At 35.3% G+C, this 21,875-nt stretch overlaps 1 protein-coding gene across 3 annotated transcripts in view; it reads left to right on the top strand.

Annotated features, from left to right (window-relative positions):
- HERC1 (HECT and RLD domain containing E3 ubiquitin protein ligase family member 1) overlaps positions 1–21,875 on the top strand; it is a 182,888-nt gene that overhangs the window by 130,972 nt on the left and 30,041 nt on the right. For 2 of the 3 annotated variants that reach the window (XM_090270740.1, XM_090270739.1), the window contains exons 42-58: positions 4,790–4,906; positions 5,123–5,354; positions 6,351–6,475; positions 7,697–7,917; positions 8,874–9,146; positions 9,919–9,967; positions 10,664–10,864; positions 11,541–11,715; positions 12,892–13,162; positions 13,286–13,499; positions 14,903–15,108; positions 16,405–16,532; positions 17,227–17,354; positions 18,108–18,308; positions 19,648–19,778; positions 20,546–20,745; positions 21,365–21,470. In XM_090270740.1, coding sequence (XP_090126866.1) covers positions 4,790–4,906; positions 5,123–5,354; positions 6,351–6,475; positions 7,697–7,917; positions 8,874–9,146; positions 9,919–9,967; positions 10,664–10,864; positions 11,541–11,715; positions 12,892–13,162; positions 13,286–13,499; positions 14,903–15,108; positions 16,405–16,532; positions 17,227–17,354; positions 18,108–18,308; positions 19,648–19,778; positions 20,546–20,745; positions 21,365–21,470 — 2,978 coding nt within the window. Of the gene's footprint in view, positions 1–4,789; positions 4,907–5,122; positions 5,355–6,350; positions 6,476–7,696; positions 7,918–8,873; positions 9,147–9,918; positions 9,968–10,663; positions 10,865–11,540; positions 11,716–12,891; positions 13,163–13,285; positions 13,500–14,851; positions 15,109–16,404; positions 16,533–17,226; positions 17,355–18,107; positions 18,309–19,647; positions 19,779–20,545; positions 20,746–21,364; positions 21,471–21,875 lie in introns of all 3 variants that reach the window. The other variant, XM_090270738.1, reaches the window with a different exon arrangement.

Below are 21,875 nucleotides of genomic sequence, written 5' to 3'. Positions count from 1 at the left end.
ACTGAGCCAAACCAGCCAGGGCTAAAAGCCACATAATACAGTTATTATTTTTGCTATAAATAGCCAGTTATCTTTTAAGGAGACTTAAAAACCAATATGTATATTTTCTATTTACTCACATATTTACCAGTTCTGAAATTCTTTATTCCTTTTTGTAGATCTAGATTTCCATCTAGTATCATTTCTTTTTACTTGAAATACTTCATTTAACATTTGTTATAGTGGTCTGCTGGTGAAGAATCCTTTTGGCTCTTGTATGTCTGAAAGAGTTTATTTCACCTTGATTTTGGAAAATATTTTTACTGGTGTTGAATTCTAGTTTGACATTTTTTCCGTTCAGCACTTTAAGATCTTTTTCTATTCTGGTTTGTATTGTTTTCAGTGATAAGTTGTCTCTCATCCTATCTTGATGTAATATCCCTTTCTCTGGCTGCTTTAAAATTTTTTCTGTTTATCACTGGGCGTAAGCAATTTGATTATTATCTCCCCTGGTATAGTATTTTTCATGCTTCTTGTGCTTGGAGTTTGTTGAGTTTCTTGGATTTGTGGGTTTATAGTTATTAAGAAATATTTTATCCATTATTTTTTTGCAGATTTTTCTCTGTTCCACTTCTCCATTTTAATGTTTCTAGTAACATGTGTATTAAGTCACTTTAAGTTGTTTCCTAGATCACTGATGCTTTGCTCTCTATTTTTTGTTTTAATCTTTTTTTATGTCTGTGCTTCATTTGGATGGTTTTTATTATTGTGTCTTCTAGTCATTAATCTTTTCCTCGGTGTCTAATATGCTCTTATCCCATCCAGTGTATATATTTCCATTCAGACATAGAGCTTTTGTTTCTAAAAGTTTAATGTGGGTCCTTTCTTTAAAACTTTTATGTGTTTTTAACATGCTCTACCTTATCGAATTCATTGAATAACAATCAGTTCTCATTATTAGAATAATTATGTTTTATAAAGTCACTGTGAACACTGAATTAATGAAAAATGAATCGTTGCTCCAAATTGAAATACAGAATTAGGTTTCTGTGAACTTTTGGTCACATTTTGTCAACTGATCAATATACAATCTTGTCTTATGTATGGTTATATTTAATATATATTGTTGATTATATGTTAGCATCAAAATCATGACCAGCAGTGCCATAATTCATGCCTGAATGAAGCTTATCTAATACATATATTTCCTCTATTAGGCACATGACAGCCTTATATTTAGGAATGCCAGACAGCATTGCAACACTATGGTGGGGGCCATTTAAACTAAAATCACCAACAGAAAGCACAAAAATGCAAAAAGGGTGACACTAAATAGACTGTGTAAAGGACATTTGTTTATAGTTTGACAGCTTAAATAAGAATACAGAGCATCACCTTGTTCGACCTCAGCAGGGAACAGTTGCATCCGGACACTGAAATTTTGTCACTCTGAGCGTATGAATGACTGTGAAAGCACTGTGAATGTTGATTTTAGAGTTGCAAATGACTTTTAATGAGTAGATGAATTTGCAGATATGGAATCCACAAATAATGAGGATCAACTGTAATATATCGTAATACCTGTTTTAATGTCCATCCCTACTTAATTCATCATCTATCTTATTTCTGGGTCTGTTTCTATTGACTAATTTTTTTCCTCATTTTGAATTATATTTTCTTGTTTCTTTTCATGTTTGATAATTTTTTACTGGATACCAGACATTGTGAATTTTACCTTATTGATTGCTGAATATTTTCTATTTCTTTAAATATCCTTTAACTTTGTTCTAGGGACACAGTTAAGTTACTTGGAAAAATATGACTCTTTCAAGGCTTCCTTTTAAGCTTTATGTGAGACCAGGACAGCCTTTTGTTTGGGGCTTTTCCCCCCACCACTTAATCAGGGCCTTTCTTAGTATTCTATCTAGTGCCTTATGCATTACAAAGTTTTTTCATTCTGGCATGTGGTAACACAAACTCTTCCCAACCCTGTGTTAGCTTCAAGGATTGTTCTGCCTGCTACTTCTTGGTGGTTCTTTCCTTAGCTTTGGATAGTTGCTGCATTAGCACCAGCTAAGGACGTGAAAGAAAAGAAGGACCCTCTGCACATTTCTGGAGTTCTCTTTCTGTGCAGCTCTCTTCTTTCCATATAGCTCTCTCCTTTCTGGTATCCTACCCTATGAATTCTAGCTGCCTTGAATTCTCCACTCTTGTCTTTCAGTTTAGAGAGAGCACTGAGCTTAGGTCAGATTTACCCTCCCTGAACTGCACTTGGCAACTCCAGGCAGGAAGCTGGGACGGTTGTATACCTTGCCTCATTTGATCCCCTTCTCTCAGGGATTACTTTCCTGCACTGCCTGCAGTTGTTTAAGGTGAGGGTAAATCCAGTCCGTTACTCCATCAAGGTTAGAAGCGGAAGTCCAACAGACATATCAGTACTATCACCACTGTAGCAGAAGTGAGGTTTTTTTTGTTTGTTTGTTTTTTAGCAAAAGTTAGAGTTATGGTCCACTTTCCGTTCTTCCTAATTTTATTCAAAAGCCATTAAGAGAGGCCAGTCTAGGTAGTCATTCATGCCAGCAGGGTGGCACAGTAGCCCAGAGTGGGGTGTCAGAACAAGATTGGGGCAAGGAAGGCTCCTTTTGTATGTGGGAGTGGACTGGCATGGAATATTGGAGTCCAGGTAGGGTAAGGAACTGTTCACATGGCCTGGCACCAGATATCAGAGGGAAATGTCGACATGACCAAGCCCCACCAGGTGTCAGCCATGCAGGATGAAGAGGGCTTCTGCTACCACTGTTCACTGAGAGGCTCTGGGGCATTGATGCTTCGGGAGCAATAAACACACCTAGTGCCAAGACCTTATCTTCTGAATACTGTTCTCTACAAAAAGGGGCCCCAATCTACTGGGAGAAATGACTAATTGCATGATTTAGTATGAGATGAGCCTGGAATAGTTTATGCCAGAAAGTGATAAAGTACTCAAGAGACTAATAGACACATACTCCAAAGGTATAGAAACCAGATTAAAGGTGCTTCCACTCACCAAATCTGGGAGGTTTGGGGCATGAAAATAAAAAATCATAATGATAATCATAAGATAATAACCCATGAATACAATAAGAATCTATAACCTTATACTTATGGAAAAAGAAAAACCGTTGCTTTAGAGTGGAATGCCAGCTGATGAATCTGAAAGGAGTGATGAACTTAAAAACCCATTATGTTAACCATCATAATAATGATTAATTCAGCCAGTGAACATAAGTGGATGCTAGTGATTGAAACTTTGTTAAAGAATGGGATATTTATGTATTATCATAGTTCCTCACCACAAATACTTAATAATTACAAAGAAAAAAAAAAAACTTTTATAGTAGAGAAACCTGGGGATACCACCAGCTTGACTCAAGTGATCAAAGTTAACATCGCCAGTAATGGGACACATTGAAGTCATGTACCATCTAATAGAATCACAATGAGAAGAAGGCAGTATCAGTTCTGTAGCACTCCAGTCAAAAAGCGCAACTTGAGTCTAATTATGAGGAAACATCAGACAAACCCAAATTGACAAACATTCTACCAATACCTGTCTTGTAATCTTCAAAATATCAAAATGATTGAAGGACACTGAAGAGAAACATGAAAGCTAAATAAATGCAAAGGTGATCCTAGATTAGATCCTTTGCTGTAAATAACATTACCTGCAAACAACAAGTGCTGGCGAGGCTGTGGGGAAAGGGGAACCCTTTTGCACTGTTGGTGGGAAAGCAGTATGGAGATACCTCAAAAAATTAAAAATGGATCTGCCTTTTGACCCAGTGATCCCATTTCTGGAAATATATCCATAGGAACCCAAAACACTTAATTCAAAAGAACGTAAGCACCCCTGTGTTCACTGCAGCATTATTTATAGTTGCCAAGATATGGAAGCAGCCCAACTGTCCATCAATAAATGAGTGGATAAAACAAGAATACTACTAGGTTGTAAGAAAAAAAGAAGGAAATTTTACCCTTTGTGACTATATGGATGGACCTGGAGAACATTATGCTAAGTGAAATAAGCCAGTCAGAGAAAGACAAATACCATATGATTTCACTAATATGTAAAATCTAATGAACAAACTGAACTAAGAAGGAAAATAGGGACAGACTCATAGATGGAGAGCAGGATGACAGCTAGTGCTGATGGAGGTCAGGGGGTGGAGGGATTGAGCAAAAAAGAAAAAGGGCTTATGGGCATGGACAGCAGATTGCTGGGGGGTGGGAGTATAAGGGGACTGAAAGGTAACATAAAAAAAAATACAATAAAGATTAAATTTTTTTAAAAAGAATATTACCTGGATTTTTGGTGAAACTAGAATGAAATCTAGAGTAGATGATAAATTCTTAATTTCCTGACTTTGATGGTTGTGTTGTGGTTACGCAGGAGAATGTCCTTATTTTTAGGAGTTATATATATATTGGTGTGTTCAGGGGAGATTGTTACTTACTCTCAAGTGGTTCAGGGGTGAAAGAATTCTTTCTGTACTCTTACACATGTCTGTTAAGTTTGAGATTTTTTTAAAGTAGGAAACTTTCAAAATAAAATGTTTTAAGTTTTTCAGCAGTTCTTTTTTATATTAGCAGCCTTATTTTTATGAAAAACCTTAATCTGTAACAAGTTTAGTAATCATGATTATACATTTAGTCATTTCTTGCTATAGTAAAATTTCATTAAATTTGGACAGTATTAAGAAACTTATAATGAGAATACTTTTTACTCATGGTATGTAGTGATATTTAGGCCTTCCTTTCTCTTCTGTCTCAGCCTTGTCAGACCCAAGCAGTAGACTTTCAACTTCTCCTCCTCCTCCAGCAATTGCAGTACCTTTGCTGGAAATGGGGTTCTCTCTCCGTCAGATTGCCAAAGCCATGGAAGCCACAGGTAGGATAAATTTTTATATATCAGTTTTATGGAGATATGAGAAGCCTGATCTTATTAAGGGCAATATATTTTTTTAAGAGGCTATAAAGCTTCGTAAGATTTTGAACACTAGATTTAGTTACAGTGGCATCATAGCAGACATTCTTAAATCGATAGCATGAATAACTCATTATTTTGCCCAAAGTCAGTATCAGACTTGTTTTTCCCTCTGTTCAGGTGCTCGAGGAGAAGCTGATGCCCAGAACATCACTGTCCTTGCCATGTGGATGATAGAGCACCCTGGGCATGAGGATGAGGAGGAGCCTCAGACAGGCAGCACAGCAGACTCAAGGCATGGAGCAGCAGTTCTGGGCAGTGGTGGGAAATCAAATGATCCCTGTTATTTGCAGTCACCAGGAGACATACCATCAGCTGATGCTGCTGAAATGGAGGAAGGCTTTAGTGAAAGGTGAAATTCCCATCTTCTGTTCAATATGTTATAGATGGTGCCCCCAAGAGCCCTATTTATTTCCCTTTATAGATGCTTCTAATGATGTATAAAATTGATAAGTAGAGATATCCGAAAATATGGACATTTTAGTTTTAAGTTTATGTTTCTGTGAAGGGTGAGAAATAAGTTGTGACTTGAATGGATATTTTCAGGGAAAGAAGGAAAAAAATTTGTGAAATTAATCTTAAAAGATGAAACTGAAAATTAAAACGAGTTTTTTTCTGAAATAAAATAAACATGTTAATAAAATAATTATTTTATATAAATGATGTGAAATAGAACATTCATTTTAATATTAGAAATTGATTTAATTAATGCATTTGGTAGAATTGGACTTTTAGGTCTTTTCTGTCTCAATACAAATTTATATTTTTATTTCTTCTTTAGTTCTTAATATCTATACAATATACCCTTTTTTCACTCTGTGATAATGCCTAGCCTAAATTGAGCTATAATAAAATACACTTTTTCCTAAAATCTTCCCCCTTTGGCGCTTTTTAAGACTTGAAGTTTTTACTTTTCATTTTAGCCCATGAAGTCATGTGGTTACCCTAACTTGTATCTTATGTAATATACAGACTTCCTGACAAGTTTAGTGAATATTTTTATAACTTATTTTGAAATATTTTCCCTTATGCAAGGATTCACAATCACTTCAAATACTAAGTATTTAGGATTTAATTAAGACCATTGATCTCACTTGAACATGCATTAAGCATCATTTCATTGCTGGCATAATTCAGAATCATAATTATTGCTCATGGCAATATGACACATTTAAAACTCAGAAGCTTTACCAAGGACCAACGATATGTTTCAAAGTTTTATTGTAATCATATTTTATTCTCAGTAATATTTGGAGGAAAAAATATTACCACAAGCAAACATGCTGCTATGCTTTCTATTCATGATGGTTTAAAAAAATTTGTGCTGCTTTCAAACTTTCACTTATAGCCCTGATAATCTGGATCACACAGAGAATGCAGCTTCTGGAAGTGGGCCACCATCTAGAGGTCGCTCAGCAGTAACAAGAAGGCACAAGTTTGATTTAGCTGCTCGCACATTGCTAGCAAGAGCAGGTAATTATATATTTCACATCCTTCTCTTGGTGAAAGTATCATATAGCTTGCTTAATTTAAAGTCAGTGTAAAAGGAACATTAAAGAATATGTAAACTAATGAAACTAAGTACTCCACATTAACAAAGTAACTATTTGCATATTACTTTCTGTGCATTCACATAGTTTTCAATAATTGAAACCACAGCATACATTCATAGCTTTATTTTCAAGTTCCCTCTCGATGCTGAAGACTATACTGGTCATTTTTATACCCTGAGGAATTTTGTAAGTGCTCTCTGTCCTCAAGCAACTTAAATTTAAGAAGTGAGAATGCATATTTAAAATTTAACATTAATAATAAGAAAGAGCTGAGAAGTACATTGTGCCAAAGAGGTAGGCACTAGCTTTTCTGATATACTCAGTGGACCTTAGGGCTACATTACTAGGTAATGCCCTATATAAGCAAGAATAAATTCCCTCATGACATTAATAAACACTTCTAGGATTATGTTCTGGATATGTGGAGTATAAATTATAGAGAATGTATTTTCCAAACTAAAAATTAAGATATGTGATTTTTCAAAACAGAGTTAGAGCCTTGAAATATTGAAACATAAATAGTGCTTCAGTAATTTATGGGAACAGATTGAGACTATTCTAGAAAATATAGGATATATACTTAATATATAATGAAGAAACTGATTTAAAAAAAAAAAACCTAAAAGAACAATAACAGCCCAGATTAACCAATTTTTATTTTTATTTTATTGATTAATTGATTTATTTTTAAAGATTTTATTTATTTATTTTTAGAGAGAGGGAGGGAGAAAGGTTGGGAGAGAAGCATCAATGTGTGGTTGCCTTTCATGCACCCCCAACTAAGGACCTGGCCCACAACCCAGGCCTGTGCCCTGACTGGGGATCAAACCATTGACCATTTGGTTTGCAGGCTGGAGCTCAATCAACTGAGCCACACTAGCCAGGGCACCAAGGGTTTTTTAATGTCACGAAATATTTTCCATGGATTATCTTATTTAAGCCTTGCCAGTTATGAGTGTTATTGTCCCCATTTTATAGAAGAAGAACACATGTGATAGGTAAAATTTTACATTTATGGTCTGGTATCCAATAAGTAAGTTAAGATAGGTGCTCACCTGCATGGATGGCAGTTAAGAATTGGCAAAATATTCAGAATTATTTTATACATGCAAATAAAATACCTTTTTTGTTTTGTTCTGAGCGGGGTTATACCGCTCTGTGCAGGCTCACAGGAATCAAAGTCGGAGAGAAGGAATATCTTTGCAGCAAGACCCAGGGGCATTGTATGACTTTAATTTAGATGAGGAATTGGAAATTGATCTTGATGATGAAGCGATGGAAGCTATGTTTGGACAAGACCTGACCAGTGAAAATGATATTCTGGGAATGTGGATCCCAGAGGTACTGGATTGGCCTACCTGGGTGTGTGTGACTGCAGCGGGGGCTGCTCTGACTTACTTTCCTGCCCTCTTGTTTTACAGCTTACTAATAATAGCCTTGCCTAGAGTTGTAACACTCTAAAAAGTCTTACATCTCATCCTAAAGTTTGGGGCTCTAACAGTTAAGGTTACTTTCATACCTACAAACTAATAAGAAAAAGTCTGTCTTTTTGCTATTTCTGTGCGATTTTATTGCTTCTCTCCCCAGGCTAGATGATTAGAGCCATATTGTGGTAATATTTGATTCTAATATCAAAGATAGATTACAAAACAGGTATCAGGTCCCAGTTGACTTTGCTGGGTATATAACATGGCTGCTGTTTTCACTTTGCTATCTGAACACATGCTCTTCTCCTTCAGGTTCCATTTAATCACTGTTAATGCCTCATTCTAGGAAGCAGTGCCACCTAGATCTTGTAATTGCCTCCATCCAGTGTCAGGGTACATGGTGGGTTTGTATGTTTACGTTATTGAGCATTACACTGTTGTAGCAGTGAAACTGAAGAGTTCACAGGTGTTAAGTCCCACAGGAAAGAGCGTCTACCATATTAGGTTATAAGAGAAATAAATTCTAATAAATTCTTAGAAATTCAGAAAGTAGGTATGCATTTTATGACCAGATGAAAAGTAGTTTTCATTAGAGGGATTCTTAAAAAAATCATTTGAGATGGGGCAGATCGTCATTTTTATTAACTCTTTTCAGTAGGGTAGTCATTTACTTCTAAAACTTATTAGAGAGAGGAATGGCAAAACACACTTCCAGATAGTGTGATGTGAACTCTGAATTGAAAGAAATTTGTTATGTAGCATTAATGAACATATTGCAAATAATTCTAATGTATGTAAACAAAATGGTTAATTTAATATCAATAATCTATTGACCTCTTCTTAATTCTATGTTAAATTGACTAATAATTTGATATGTAATCATTTGTGCAGCATGTTTGTGAGTCTGAAGACAGGGAGGAAGTGGTGGTGTGTGAACTGTGTGAATGCAGTGTTGTCAGCTTCAATCAGCACATGAAGAGAAATCACCCAGGTTGCGGGCGCAGTGCAAACCGCCAGGGCTATCGCAGCAATGGCTCCTATGTTGATGGCTGGTTCGGTGGTGAATGCGGGAGTGGAAATCCATACTATCTGCTTTGTGGCAGCTGCAGGGAAAAGTACTTAGCCCTGAAGACCAAATCCAAGACAACCAGTTCTGAAAGGTACCTTGAAATTGTATGGATATCTAGATCCTCTGAATGAGGAGTATATAGTCTCTCTCATTAAAGACATGAGAATTGTGGCTTTTTTCATATTAGGATTTATTTTTTAAGCTTTCCTAAAGTCCTGTGGTTGCTGAATTGGGGGCAGGAAAGAGGGGAGAGGTTGAGGAATTCATGTTCCTGGCAGAGCTGGGAACCTGTAGTCCAGGAGCAGTGGTTTGTTACCAGATCCTTCACTGGAATTCCTCTTAACCTTTGATTTGTTGGCAAGTTGTGGACGGGATCCTCGCCTTAACCTTTAGGAAGTTTATGGTCAGTTTTTTTTTTTTTTCCATTGGTGGTTTTCACCATATTTTTGACATCTTATTTAAGATCTTTTCCTTCATGAATAAATAGACTCTTTAGATTAAATGAGCTTCCACAAAAATACTATCCGTTTATGTTCTTGAATAGCAATTAATCTCTAATGAGTAGGGTTTTGACCTTATTATCAACTATTAAAATCTCTAAGGTATTTTGGAATAGGTTTCGATTTAAAAAGTGATAGGTGACCCAGAAACTTTCCCAGTAATTTGGTAAAATAGTCTTGTAAGTATGTATGTACCACCTACATATCAATGGTTTTTATTACATTACCCTATAACATAAAACACCTTTTTAATTTTGTGTTGCTTTATTAATGACCTTTTAAAATGTTCTAATGACTTAATTTGCATTTTTTGGGTACTAACTATTTTATATAAAAACACAATGTTCTTCATGTTTGGTGCAGGTACAAGGGACAAGCTCCAGATCTAATTGGCAAGCAAGACAGTGTATATGAAGGTAGTTGTTTTGAGAGCTTTTTTTATTTTACATGTATTTTTATGTATACCTTCTGCTTAATAACATCTGATTACTAAAATTTACCTTCATGTGTTTGTTTTTGTGTACATGTTAACTTAAACCTTCCCTAAAAAGCTCAAAGTAGTTTGATAGTAACAGCCCTCATTTTAAAAGTGAAAGAAAGGAAAAGGACCTGAGTTCAAATATGCACTAGTTTTACCAAAGAATGTGAGTTTCTTTGTGGCATTTTGTTTTCAAAGTAGGGAAAGTATATATACATTTTCAGTTTCTATCCTAATTGAGGAAAGTTAAAAAAAAAAAATTGAAGTGAGCATCAGTTTATCTGGAGCATTCATTTACTTGAAAGAACTCATTCCATAATGATTATGGACAGGGTTAAGAACTCTTTGTTGGCCCTGAAACGATATTTTTTATTAGTTGAAACCTCCATTACCAGCTGTAACATTTGCTCTTGTTTGAAATGGAGTTTGCCGGGCTCCCTTTCCCTTCTAGTCTCCCTATGCCTCAGAGTGCAGTTTGGTTGGGTCACCAGGAGATGATGCTATAGTTCATTTTACAGGCACTGGGCTTTTAGTCCATCTGCATCTTAGAGATATCTCACAATAACCATTTCCAGTAGAGTTATGTCATGCTTATATTCACACACCATACACCACCTATGTATTTAAATTCCAGAAGACTGGGACATGTTGGATGTTGATGAAGATGAAAAGCTAACAGGTGAAGAAGAATTTGAATTACTTGCTGGACCACTTGGTTTAAATGACCGACGTATTGTACCAGAACCAGTTCAGTTCCCTGACAGTGATCCATTGGGAGCATCAGTGGCAATGGTAACAGCCACCAACAGTATGGAAGAGACTCTGATGCAAATAGGTAAATTGAAATGCTGATTGGCATGGATTTCATAGAGTCTATATTAATTTATTTCTTAGATAGATAAAAAATAATAAGGTAAAGGTGAATAATAAGGATTTAACATTGTTCTGCGCCATCAAGTATCTTGAGCCAGTTGTTTTAACATTTTGAAGGTATAATGTTAAGTTTTCATTTTTTTGAAATAGTGGAGTGTTAAAAATTTATAAAATATGAATAAAATTTTCAAAAACTTTGTGATAAGGGAATCCTATAACTGACTAAAAACTATTTTGCAGTCATTTTTTTACTTGGCTGAGGGGGGTGTGGTAACTTTTTGCAATAGGGAATATAAAATAAAGAATTGGGGTAGTATTGATGACCTTTTATGTGTAAAAAGCTCATTTTTAAAACTATATGTTTTCTATGTTTGTTAATACCAGTAGGTGTTAAGTATGAGCAAAATAAATAAAACCAAAAAAATTTAAGCAACATATTTCTTCTATAATAGATTGTTAACTTAGAAATATCTATTTCTCTCAAGAAATTTTCTGTATAACGAAGTTTCAGATGAGCAAAACACATTGGTTTGCTATATTTCCTTGTAACCTAGAACCTAGAGAGACTGAGAAAATATTTCACTAGTCTGGATATTTTTTTCTTACCACCTTGAACACTAACAAATCTTGTTTTTCAGGTTGCCATGGCTCTGTAGAAAAGAGTTCCTCTGGGAGAATAACGTTAGGTGAGCAAGCAGCTGCCTTAGCAAACCCTCATGACCGAGTGGTAGCCCTAAGGAGAGTAACTGCTGCTGCTCAAGTACTTCTGGCCAGAACCATGGTCATGAGAGCTCTGTCTCTTCTCTCGGTCAGGTAGGTGTTATTTTATGTCAAATAATGCTAAGTCAACTTCTAGTATATATTAGACTGGAGTCAGGCATTGTTTGGGAGGATGAGATAGAATTTTTAGAAACTTGAATATGTGTTGTGGATTGACAGAAGTTGGGCATAGTCATCATTGCTATTCATTTATTCAGTCATTCAGTTAATACTTAGCTCTTCTAAGGTAGAAAACAATGCCATTATAGTAATGGAGTAAACTGCAAACATTTTATTTTATTATCTGAAATGGGAAACTAAGGCTGTTGATCTGTTTGGTGCAGGGTAAAAGTAAAAGGTCAAATGAGGTTTTCTGCAGAATTAACCAACTATGTAACTAAGTGAACCTGCAGATTCCATCAGGGAGACTCTTGCCATGCTTATATACTGCTGGTGAGAAACTAAATTAGTATAACTACTTTGGAAAACTGTTTGATAATACCAACTAAAAGTGGAATATTAACATATTCCGTGACCCATAAATTCACTTCTAAGTATACATCCTCCGAAATGCTTACATATGTGCACCCCAAGACATGAGCAAGAACATTCACGGCAGCACTATTCGTAATAGCATGATGCTGGAAACCACCTGATTATCATCACTATGGATAGTTTAATTGTGGTAGATTTCATTTACATACCAATGACAATGAATAACCACTGCTATAATGCAACAACATGAATGAGTCTTACCAGCATTAAGCAAAAGAAGCCAGACACAAAAGAATATATACTTTATTATTTTAGTTATACGGAGTTCAGAAACAGGTGGTTTAGAAGTCAGGACAGTGGCTACTTTGGGGGGCTGAGTGATTAAAAAGGGCCCAAGCAGGCTTCTGAGGGTCTGGCAGTGTTCTGTTTCTTGATCTGGGAGGCAGTTGCATGGGTTTGTTCAGTTTGAAAATTCATGATTTGTGAACATTCCTGTATGTTATACTTAAGTAATTCAGGTATACTTCAACTATATGTCATTATGTTTTTTGGTTTCAATAACAGTTTCTAGTTTACATAATATTTTTGGACATCTCTTAGGACATGTATGACTAATGATAGTGCAGCTTGCCTTCAATTTCAGTTTTTGGTACTATGGATGATAGTGGGGGCTCCAAATTGTTCCCGAAGAAACTGTTTTCTTTATACATCTGAAGTGTTTTCCTTTCCTGGCAGTGGTTCCAGTTGTAGCCTGGCTGCTGGTCTTGAATCTCTGGGACTTACAGATATCCGCACGCTGGTTCGGTTAATGTGCTTGGCTGCAGCAGGCAGAGCTGGTCTTTCCACCAGCCCTTCTGCTGTGGCAAGCACCACAGATCGCTCACGAGGTGGGCACAGCAAAGCCAATAAACCCATCTCTTGCCTGGCCTATTTGAGCACAGCAGTGGGATGTCTGGCATCAAATACTCCTAGTGCTGCAAAACTCTTGGTGCAGTTGTGTACACAGGTAAGCTAGTTTTCAGTGCTTTTCTTGTACTCCTACTTTCAACCGATTCTTTTGAGGTGAAATCTTCTTTGTCCCAAAATTATATGTAAATATTAGACCTGTTTGTTCTAATTGCCTTTTCAGAACTTGATTTCTGCTGCAACAGGTGTAAATCTAACTACAGTAGATGATCCAATTCAGCGAAAGTTTCTGCCCAGCTTTCTCCGAGGAATTGCTGAAGAGAATAAGCTTGTGACCTCCCCAAACTTTGTTGTAACTCAGGCCCTTGTGGCATTACTAGCAGACAAAGGGGCCAAACTGAGACCTAACTATGATAAGTCAGAAGTTGAGAAGAAAGGTAAGTTCCATGCAATTAATTTACACAGTCTTCTAATCAATTTATACATTTTTCTAATCACTTTGATTCATGTTTTTAAAAATGTCTTTACAGTATTCTATGTGATGAATTACATAACATTATGTATACTTCTTAATGTAGATCATAAAATAAGTCTATAGATACTTTCTCATTATGCATGAAAATAAATATTAGAAAATGTACCAAATTAGTCTTGGTTTGATTAGATTCTTTTATTAGATTATGATTTGAGTCACCATAGATCAGCAATTTTCAGCGTTTTTTCATCTCATGGCACACATAAGCTAATTACTAAAATTTCGGGAGGTTAGGGGGTTGGAGGGACTGAGCAAAAAGGAAGAAGGACTCATAGACAAACAGTGCAGTGACTACTGGGGGGAGAGGAGCATAAGGGGACTAAATGGTAATGGAAAAAATACAATATAGATTAAATCAAAAAATAAAATGAAAATATTAGGAAATATACCAAATAAGTTGGTTTGATTAGATTCTTTTATTAGATTATGGTTTGAGTCACCATAGAGCAGTGATTTTCAGCCTTTTTCACCTCATGGCACACATAAACTAATTACTAAAATTCTGTGGCACACCAAAAAAATATATTTTTTTGCCGATCTGACAAAAAAATAGTTATCATTTTGATTCATTTGCACTGGACAGCTGTAGTGTTGGCTGTTGTTATTTTTCATTTGACAATCTAAGGAAAAAGAGGTCAGTGCCCCTGACTAAACAGTCAGGTATTGCAGGTTTTAAAAATTCTCAAAGCCACCTCAGTGTGCCTGCTGCAGCACACTGGTTAAAAATTGCTGCCATAAGTAATAATCCTGTTAGGTTTTCTTAATACAATGGAGGTAAAGATAGTGCTGTTTTTCTCTGTCTTAAAGATGATAGCACTTTGAGAGCACTACTTCATCACTACACTCTACCCTTCTCTTTATCAGGACCATGTGGCCAAGTGAGATGGGCCTTTGCATATATCATCCCAGTCCCTTGACTTACTGTTAAGATCACTTTTGTGCATCAAAAGCCAAATTCTTATTTTTTAGAACATGCTGCCTCTGCCCTAGCCTTAAAGTTATTTCTGCTGCATTTTCATTTTATGTGTCCTTAGAGCAAAGACTGTTGATTGATGAATATAAATGTACATGTGTAATTAATCAGATTTATTATAGAATTTGATGAAATAAATGGTTTATATCTTGTATGCATATGTTAGTGAAATGATTGTTTGCAAAAGTGCTAATTCTTATAAGATATGGGTTAACTCATTTTTATTTGTTTGCCACCACGAGCTCTCACCTGGGCATCATTTCATTGTTTTGTTTAAGCAGGTTTAATCGCTCAATTGTATGTCCATCCTTCCTATGATCCTTCTGCTGTAGGCCCTCTGGAGCTAGCTAATGCCCTGGCAGCTTGCTGCCTGTCCTCCAGGCTGTCCTCACAGCATAGGCAATGGGCTGCTCAACAGCTTGTGCGCACTCTGGCTGCGCATGATCGTGACAACCAAACTACTCCACAAACACTCGCTGATATAGGAGGAGATCTCAGGAAATGTTCCTTTATCAAGTTGGAGGCTCATCAGAACAGAGTATGTATTTTGAGTCCCAAGTGTTCTGATCACCTTATGAAAGATAAAATAGTTTCTGCCTTCCTCAGGAAACTCAAAAGTTTAGATATCTCTCTCTCTCTCCCCCTCCACTCTTCCTCTCCTGCCCACACCCCCACACTAAGTTATCAATATTTATCTGGTACTTACCAACTCTTTCTGTATGTTGGGTTGACATAATAGTATACAAATGGGAAAATCAGATAGTGGGTAAGAAGAGAAAACCAAAAGAATAGCCTCACAAAAGATGAAGGCTTATATATGCAAGAGGAAAAGAAATGGCCTCACTTTTAATATAACCCACTGGGCCCATGAGTGTGACAAGGGCAGTTTAGAAAGCGAAGACTGGCCTCTATTAACTAATTTTAAAGGTACTTCTTAGTCTGTTTTATTTTATAAAACATGTAAATACGTTGAAGTATTTATACTTTATTGAATTAAATACACATGTTTTCATTGGGTTGGCCAAAAAGTTCATTTGGTTTTTTTTTTTTTGGTAAGATGGCTCTAGTTGAGCTTAGTTTTGTTTAACTTCATTTGAAACAATTTTGTTAGATTGTATTGTGACACCTGTCATAATCAGCATGCATTTTTAAAAAAACTTATCAAAAATGGTGAATTTTTGTGTAGCCATTGTAATATTGAAGATGGAAGAAAATATGCAACATTTTTGGCACATTATTATTTCAAGAAAATTAAAAACGCAACTGAAACGCAAAAAAAGATTTATGCAGTGTATGGAGAAGGTGCTGTGAATGATCAGATGTGTCAAAAGTGGTTTACGAAATTTCATGCTGGAGATTTCTTGCTGGACAATGCACCACGGTCCAGTAGACCAGTTGAAGTTGACAGCCATCAAATCCAGACATTAATTGAAGAACAGTCAATGTTATACTATGCAGGAGATAGTCGACATACTCAAAACATCCAAATCTTTAGTTATTGGTGAAAATGAAAAACGTCTTTTATTTTATGGAAAAAACTAAACAGACATTTTGGCCAACCCAATAAATTAAATAAACAATTTTAGTAAAAATTTGAGCAGATCTCAGATAACTCACGTGAGTTTGGGCATAGTACTTTAAAGCTATACTTCAAATAGGTTTATATTTACAAGCTAACTATAAAAGAATGAGACTATGCATATTGCATTAAAACGTGGATACTTTTTTTTGGCAATTTTATGGTAGAGTTTTTTCAGTTAGAACTTTTTTAAATGACAGAATTACTCAAACCAAAACATGCTTAAATATTGTTGGACATTTTCAACTTTTCTAGGTAATGACTTGTGTTTGGTGTAATAAAAAAGGACTCTTGGCCACAAGTGGCAATGATGGCACCATCCGGGTGTGGAATGTTACCAAGAAGCAGTATTCACTGCAACAGACCTGCGTGTTCAACAGATTGTGAGTGTTAATGTTATCTTTTGTGTAACACTTTAAAATAAGAGCATACTCAACATGCTTTATAATGGTTGTGTTAATGTAATCAAATTGTCACTAAATTATCTGCAGATTTTTTAGAATAGTTTTACTATATCCCCAATATGTTTTTAAATATTCAGAATAGTTGTTCAGCAAATAAAATTATTAACTATCAATATCTGGACTTTCTCAGAATTAAGTCAAATTCTACTATAGTAAATAAATGTTCAATTCTTCAAAACAGTAGGCTAATTTCCCACCATTCTTTAAATTTTATGTAGGAATTGGAGTAATGATATTTATTCTGTAGTAGAATAGCTAGCTGTAGGTATTTCTTTTCTGAAAACTTATCTAGAGAGCAGGCAAACAAGAATCACTGTGTTCTAAATAATAACCATTGTACAACCCATATAGAATCAGAGTCTTTATTGACAAATTAAGTACTATATTAAATGATGCATGATCTAAACATCACTCCTTCAAAATTTTGTTTTTCACATTATGACAAACACTAGCAAATATGTGATTGTCAAATACTGTTAGCTAAGCTTTTGAAATGGAAGAATCTGCTATTATGTACTGAGATCTACATGAAACCTTTACTTTTAAGGTTTGGGGTTTAGTTTACTTTTGGATGATGGGGATTATAATTTCATACATATATATTATATTTTAGGGAAGGGGATGTTGAGGAAAGCCTGGGGTCACCCAGTGATCCAAGTTTCTTACCTGTTTCCTGGAGTATCAGTGGCAAATACCTAGCTGGAGCTTTGGAAAAGACGGTGAATATCTGGCAAGTTAATGGTAAGAGTCATGTAAATACTGAAAGTACTTTTGAGTACCTTTTGAGTCCATGCAATAGCTTCCCTTTACCTTGAAAGTCACAATTTATTAATCATCTGTGAAAATCTATGCATTCTATAGTTTAAATTAAAGAGGAAGTGCTCATTTCCTGACTTGACTTTCACAGAGTTTTAACTAACCCAGCAGTTGTAAACTAAAAACTTTTTATGTACTGCTAAGCATTCAGAGTAGGATTTGTGGGAAAGTAGTGGTCACTGAATTTTCAGCTATATATTCTTTTTAAGTCACTTGAACTATTTCTGTTAATTATGTCTGTTTCACAGGTAAAGACTTGTCCATTTTTAATAATACATCCCTGAAAAGTAAAAATCATTAATATAATATTGGGCTTATCAGTATTTTGTTTGTTTTTATACATTTGAGGAATGGCTATTCTATTTCACATATTTGAAGTAATAGCCTTAACTGTAGGTAAGTTTCTTGTGTTAATTTGGTTTTCAGTGATTATTAGGAAAGGATTAAGGATTAAGTGATTACTCTTTTTTTTAAAAAGCTACCATTTTTGTTCCATTCATAATTCTAGAAAAGCCTATTAATTTCTATCTGTGTATTATATAAATGAAGGACCATTTATTAGCAGACAATTTTGAAGTGGGGACTGCTTTGAGTTATATTAGAATTAAGTAGTATTTTTTTCTTGTTACTATTTTTAAGAATTAGGTAACAATCAGTTAATATTTTTTCTCTCTTTAGGAGGAAAAGGATTAGTGGATATTCAGCCTCATTGGGTATCTTCCCTGGCTTGGCCAGAGGAGGGTCCAGCTACAGCCTGGTCAGGAGAGTCTCCAGAATTATTGTTGGTGGGACGGATGGATGGATCTCTAGGACTGATTGAAGTTGTTGATGTGTCTACCATGCACCGTCGAGAATTGGAGCATTGCTATCGAAAGGATGGTAAATGACTAGATTTGGGTCTAGTTGAGAAAGTGAACCCCAGCTCAAATAGACTTTTTTTGGCACTTGCTTTTAAAAATACTTTTGGTTTTCTTTTCTAAATTGCCCAATTGATGTTTCATTTTAATTAGTTACTAAGATGAAAGGTATTTCTCCCAACCCACACCAGGGGTTTCTGCCACAAGAGGTCTAATAGTGTTACATTAGTCATTCATCCTTTGTGTTAAGTATCCGAACACTTACAGCAGGCTCCTGTCTCTGCCAAAAGAGATCTAATAGTATTATATCAGCCATTCATCTTTTGAGTAAATATCTGAACACTTAGGGCAGTCTCTAAGTCTCCTTGAAAGTTAGGAATGCCCAAGAGAAAAAAATATGATCATTAGTATAGAAGAAATTGTTAACAAATGAGTGACGTAGAGGGAATGGGAAACAGGAGTGAAGTTCCTAATCTGACAAGAGATAGTAGCGAGTCTACTTTCATTTATTTTGTCACTTTGTTCCATTTGGATACATAGGCATCTTACTGGATAGTTTTTGTTAGTTGTTTGGGGGAGTGGGGTATTTCAAAGCCCTAGCTTAGATGGGACTCTGTTAACATAAGAGAAGAGTTTGGGGATTTTTTTTCTCAAGTTTTTAAATAAGTAATACATTCATAAGGTTCAAAAAATTTTAATTAAAAAATATATGCCATAAAAAGTTTTTCTCCCACTTACTCACTTCCCATGTCCCCATTCTACTCCCACAAATAAATCTTTTTTTTTTTTTTTTTTACTTTTTTTGAAGCCATTCAATGTTATACATACTTAAAGAAACAAACATGTTGTTAGAATAGAGTCTTCTCAGTGGAAACACACTAAGAAGGGAATATTAAGGAAAAGAATGGACTAGTAATTTTCGTTCTGTGACTTGAATTATTTCACTTCTCGCTTTCATGGCAGACTCTGGTCTAAAGGGAAAGAACCTGATACCATCACTTAAAATCAGCAAGGGAATTACATTTTTGTCTTTTTCAATATCCACCTGAAAATAATGAAAGATTAAAAATGAGATAGTCCATACAACTGAAACTAATATAAAATAATATTGAATGTAAACTAATTGAAAAACTAAAATATATATATATATTTAAAGTGAGGTAGTGCTTCTCACTTATATCACTTTTTTAAGTTGAGTTACATGGAATCCCCGCTCTAGGCCTACATTTTGTCTAAATTCATTTCAGAGATGTCTAGACAATTGCAATAATTGCAGTAGCATATATTTGTTGCAAAGTTTTTGTCTTTTAAGTCAGACAATGACAAATAAGTCTCTTTTTATTTTGTTCTTACCATGTTAGTGTCTGTAACTTGCATTGCTTGGTTCAGTGAAGACAGACCATTTGCAGTGGGATATTTTGATGGAAAATTATTATTGGGAACAAAGGAACCACTTGAAAAAGGAGGCATTGTTCTGATTGATGCACATAAGGTAAAGCATCTTTACCAGATGGTTACTTGTTTTTATTTTATTTCATACTGCAATGTTCCTTGATACTAGATTCTTTAAACATTTTTTACATCAGTCACTTGTGATTTAATAATGTATTGTTACACAAAATCTACAGACCATGTATATACATGAAAAAGTCTATGTAAAAAAGCCATCAAGCCAAGAAAGAGGTAAAAGCAAAGCACTGAGTGGAACATCCTTGGAACATCCCTTCTCAAAGTACCTTCCTCTAATGAGAGAAATTCCACCTTAAACAAAAGTTGCCAGTTCAGACATTTACAGGGCCACTGAGGCAAGAAACATAAATGCATGAAGCCAGAGTTGGAAGTTGTGAAGGAAGGTAAAAAGAAGTCAGAACACAATGGTGACAACCATATGAATACAAACATGCCCCAGATTCTCATAAGTATTGCTATTTTGGTATGAGGGGTGCATTTCTTTAAGTTTATTCTATTTCAGATTTTAAATGTCAATAAAGATGACTCTTAAAATGCTAATGAGGGGTAACATATTCCTTCTAAATCAGAATTCTATTTAATTAACATTTATTGAGCTTTGAAACTGCAGCAAATAATATGCAGACTATATGAAAGGGTAAGTTGATCTAGTGATTGGGAATGATGTAACAGTGTCTGATTTGTATATAATGTTGATTTCAAATAATTGAGTAATAGATCATAAATATTGAATTTAAAATATTTGTGAAGGAAGCATTAATATGATTTTTTTCCCTTCATCATCTTAAGGATACTCTTGTTAGTATGAAGTGGGACCCAACAGGTCATATTCTTATGACATGTGCCAAAGAAGAGAATGTGAAGCTCTGGGGACCTATTTCAGGATGCTGGCACTGTCTACATTCACTCTGCCATCCGTCTATTGTAAATGGAATTGCTTGGTGCAGCCTCCCAGGAAAAGGATCCAAACTGCATTTACTGATGGCTACGTATGTTGTAAATTTGAGTGTGTGTGTGTCTTAAATTTTATGTTAGTATAAACTGATAACATACATTAAATGTGACTTCTTAGTAGTCTTAAATAGTTTATTGCCAGCTATTAGTCTTAAAATGTGTAATATCATAAAATCACTTTAGAGAAATAAAGAATTTGAAACTTGGTATGTGATCCCCTTATTTGGATGGGATGTTAGAATATCAGACCTAGTTGTATTCTTTCTTTTTAAAAAAAATATTTATTTTTTTAGATAGAGGGAAGGGAAGGGAGAAAGGAAGAGAAACATCGATGCCAGAGAGAAACATCGATTAGTTGTCTCTCATACGCACCCCAATGGGGAACTGAACCTGCAACCTAGGCATGGGCACTGACCAGGAATTGAACCCCGGCAACCTTTCACTATGTAGGTCGACACCCAACCAACTGAGCCATACCAGTCAGGGCCCTAGTTATATTTCTTATAAAAGATCATATCATACCTACTACAAATAAATTTTAAAATAATGTTGTAGTACTATCAGGTCTTAGCTGATTATTATTTGAAAATATTTTCACTTCTTCATGTTGACATATTTTGGTTTTATGTGGTCTTTTTTTTTTTTTTTTTTAAGTGGCTGTCAGAATGGCTTAGTATGTGTTTGGTGTATTCCACAAGATAGCACACAGACCAGTGTGGGTACTTCAGAAGGATGGTGGGACCAGGAATCAAATTGCCAGGTAAATGTTCTGGTGTTTTTTTAAGACCTTAATTGAAACCATAGATAATATATGTTATCAAAGGACAAGATCCATTAGGGAAATGTGAATAATTGTCCTGCTTTGTGTACTCTCTGAGTTAGCTTACTTTTTTGTAAGTCAGAGACATCATATTACTAGTTAATGTAAAATATTCAATAAATACTGAGTGGTGATCATTTATGGTAACAGGTATAATCAATACCACAGATAGGCGAGTCCTAATTAAATCTTTGGTACAATGAAATAGGAACACTATGGGAGCACACCCTTCCAAAGTATCTCTTCCTGATACCAGAATTCCGTCTATGAAGAATAATTCCTTTACCTTAAACGGAGGTTACAAATTCAGATAGATGCTTACCGGGCCATCTAGGCAAATAATAA

Source organism: Furipterus horrens, unplaced genomic scaffold (assembly GCF_987537825.1).
Source record: "Furipterus horrens unplaced genomic scaffold, mFurHor1.1.pri manual_scaffold_3, whole genome shotgun sequence".
NCBI classification, from domain to species: domain Eukaryota; kingdom Metazoa; phylum Chordata; class Mammalia; order Chiroptera; family Furipteridae; genus Furipterus; species Furipterus horrens.
This window is presented reverse-complemented; position numbering and strand designations above follow the sequence as displayed.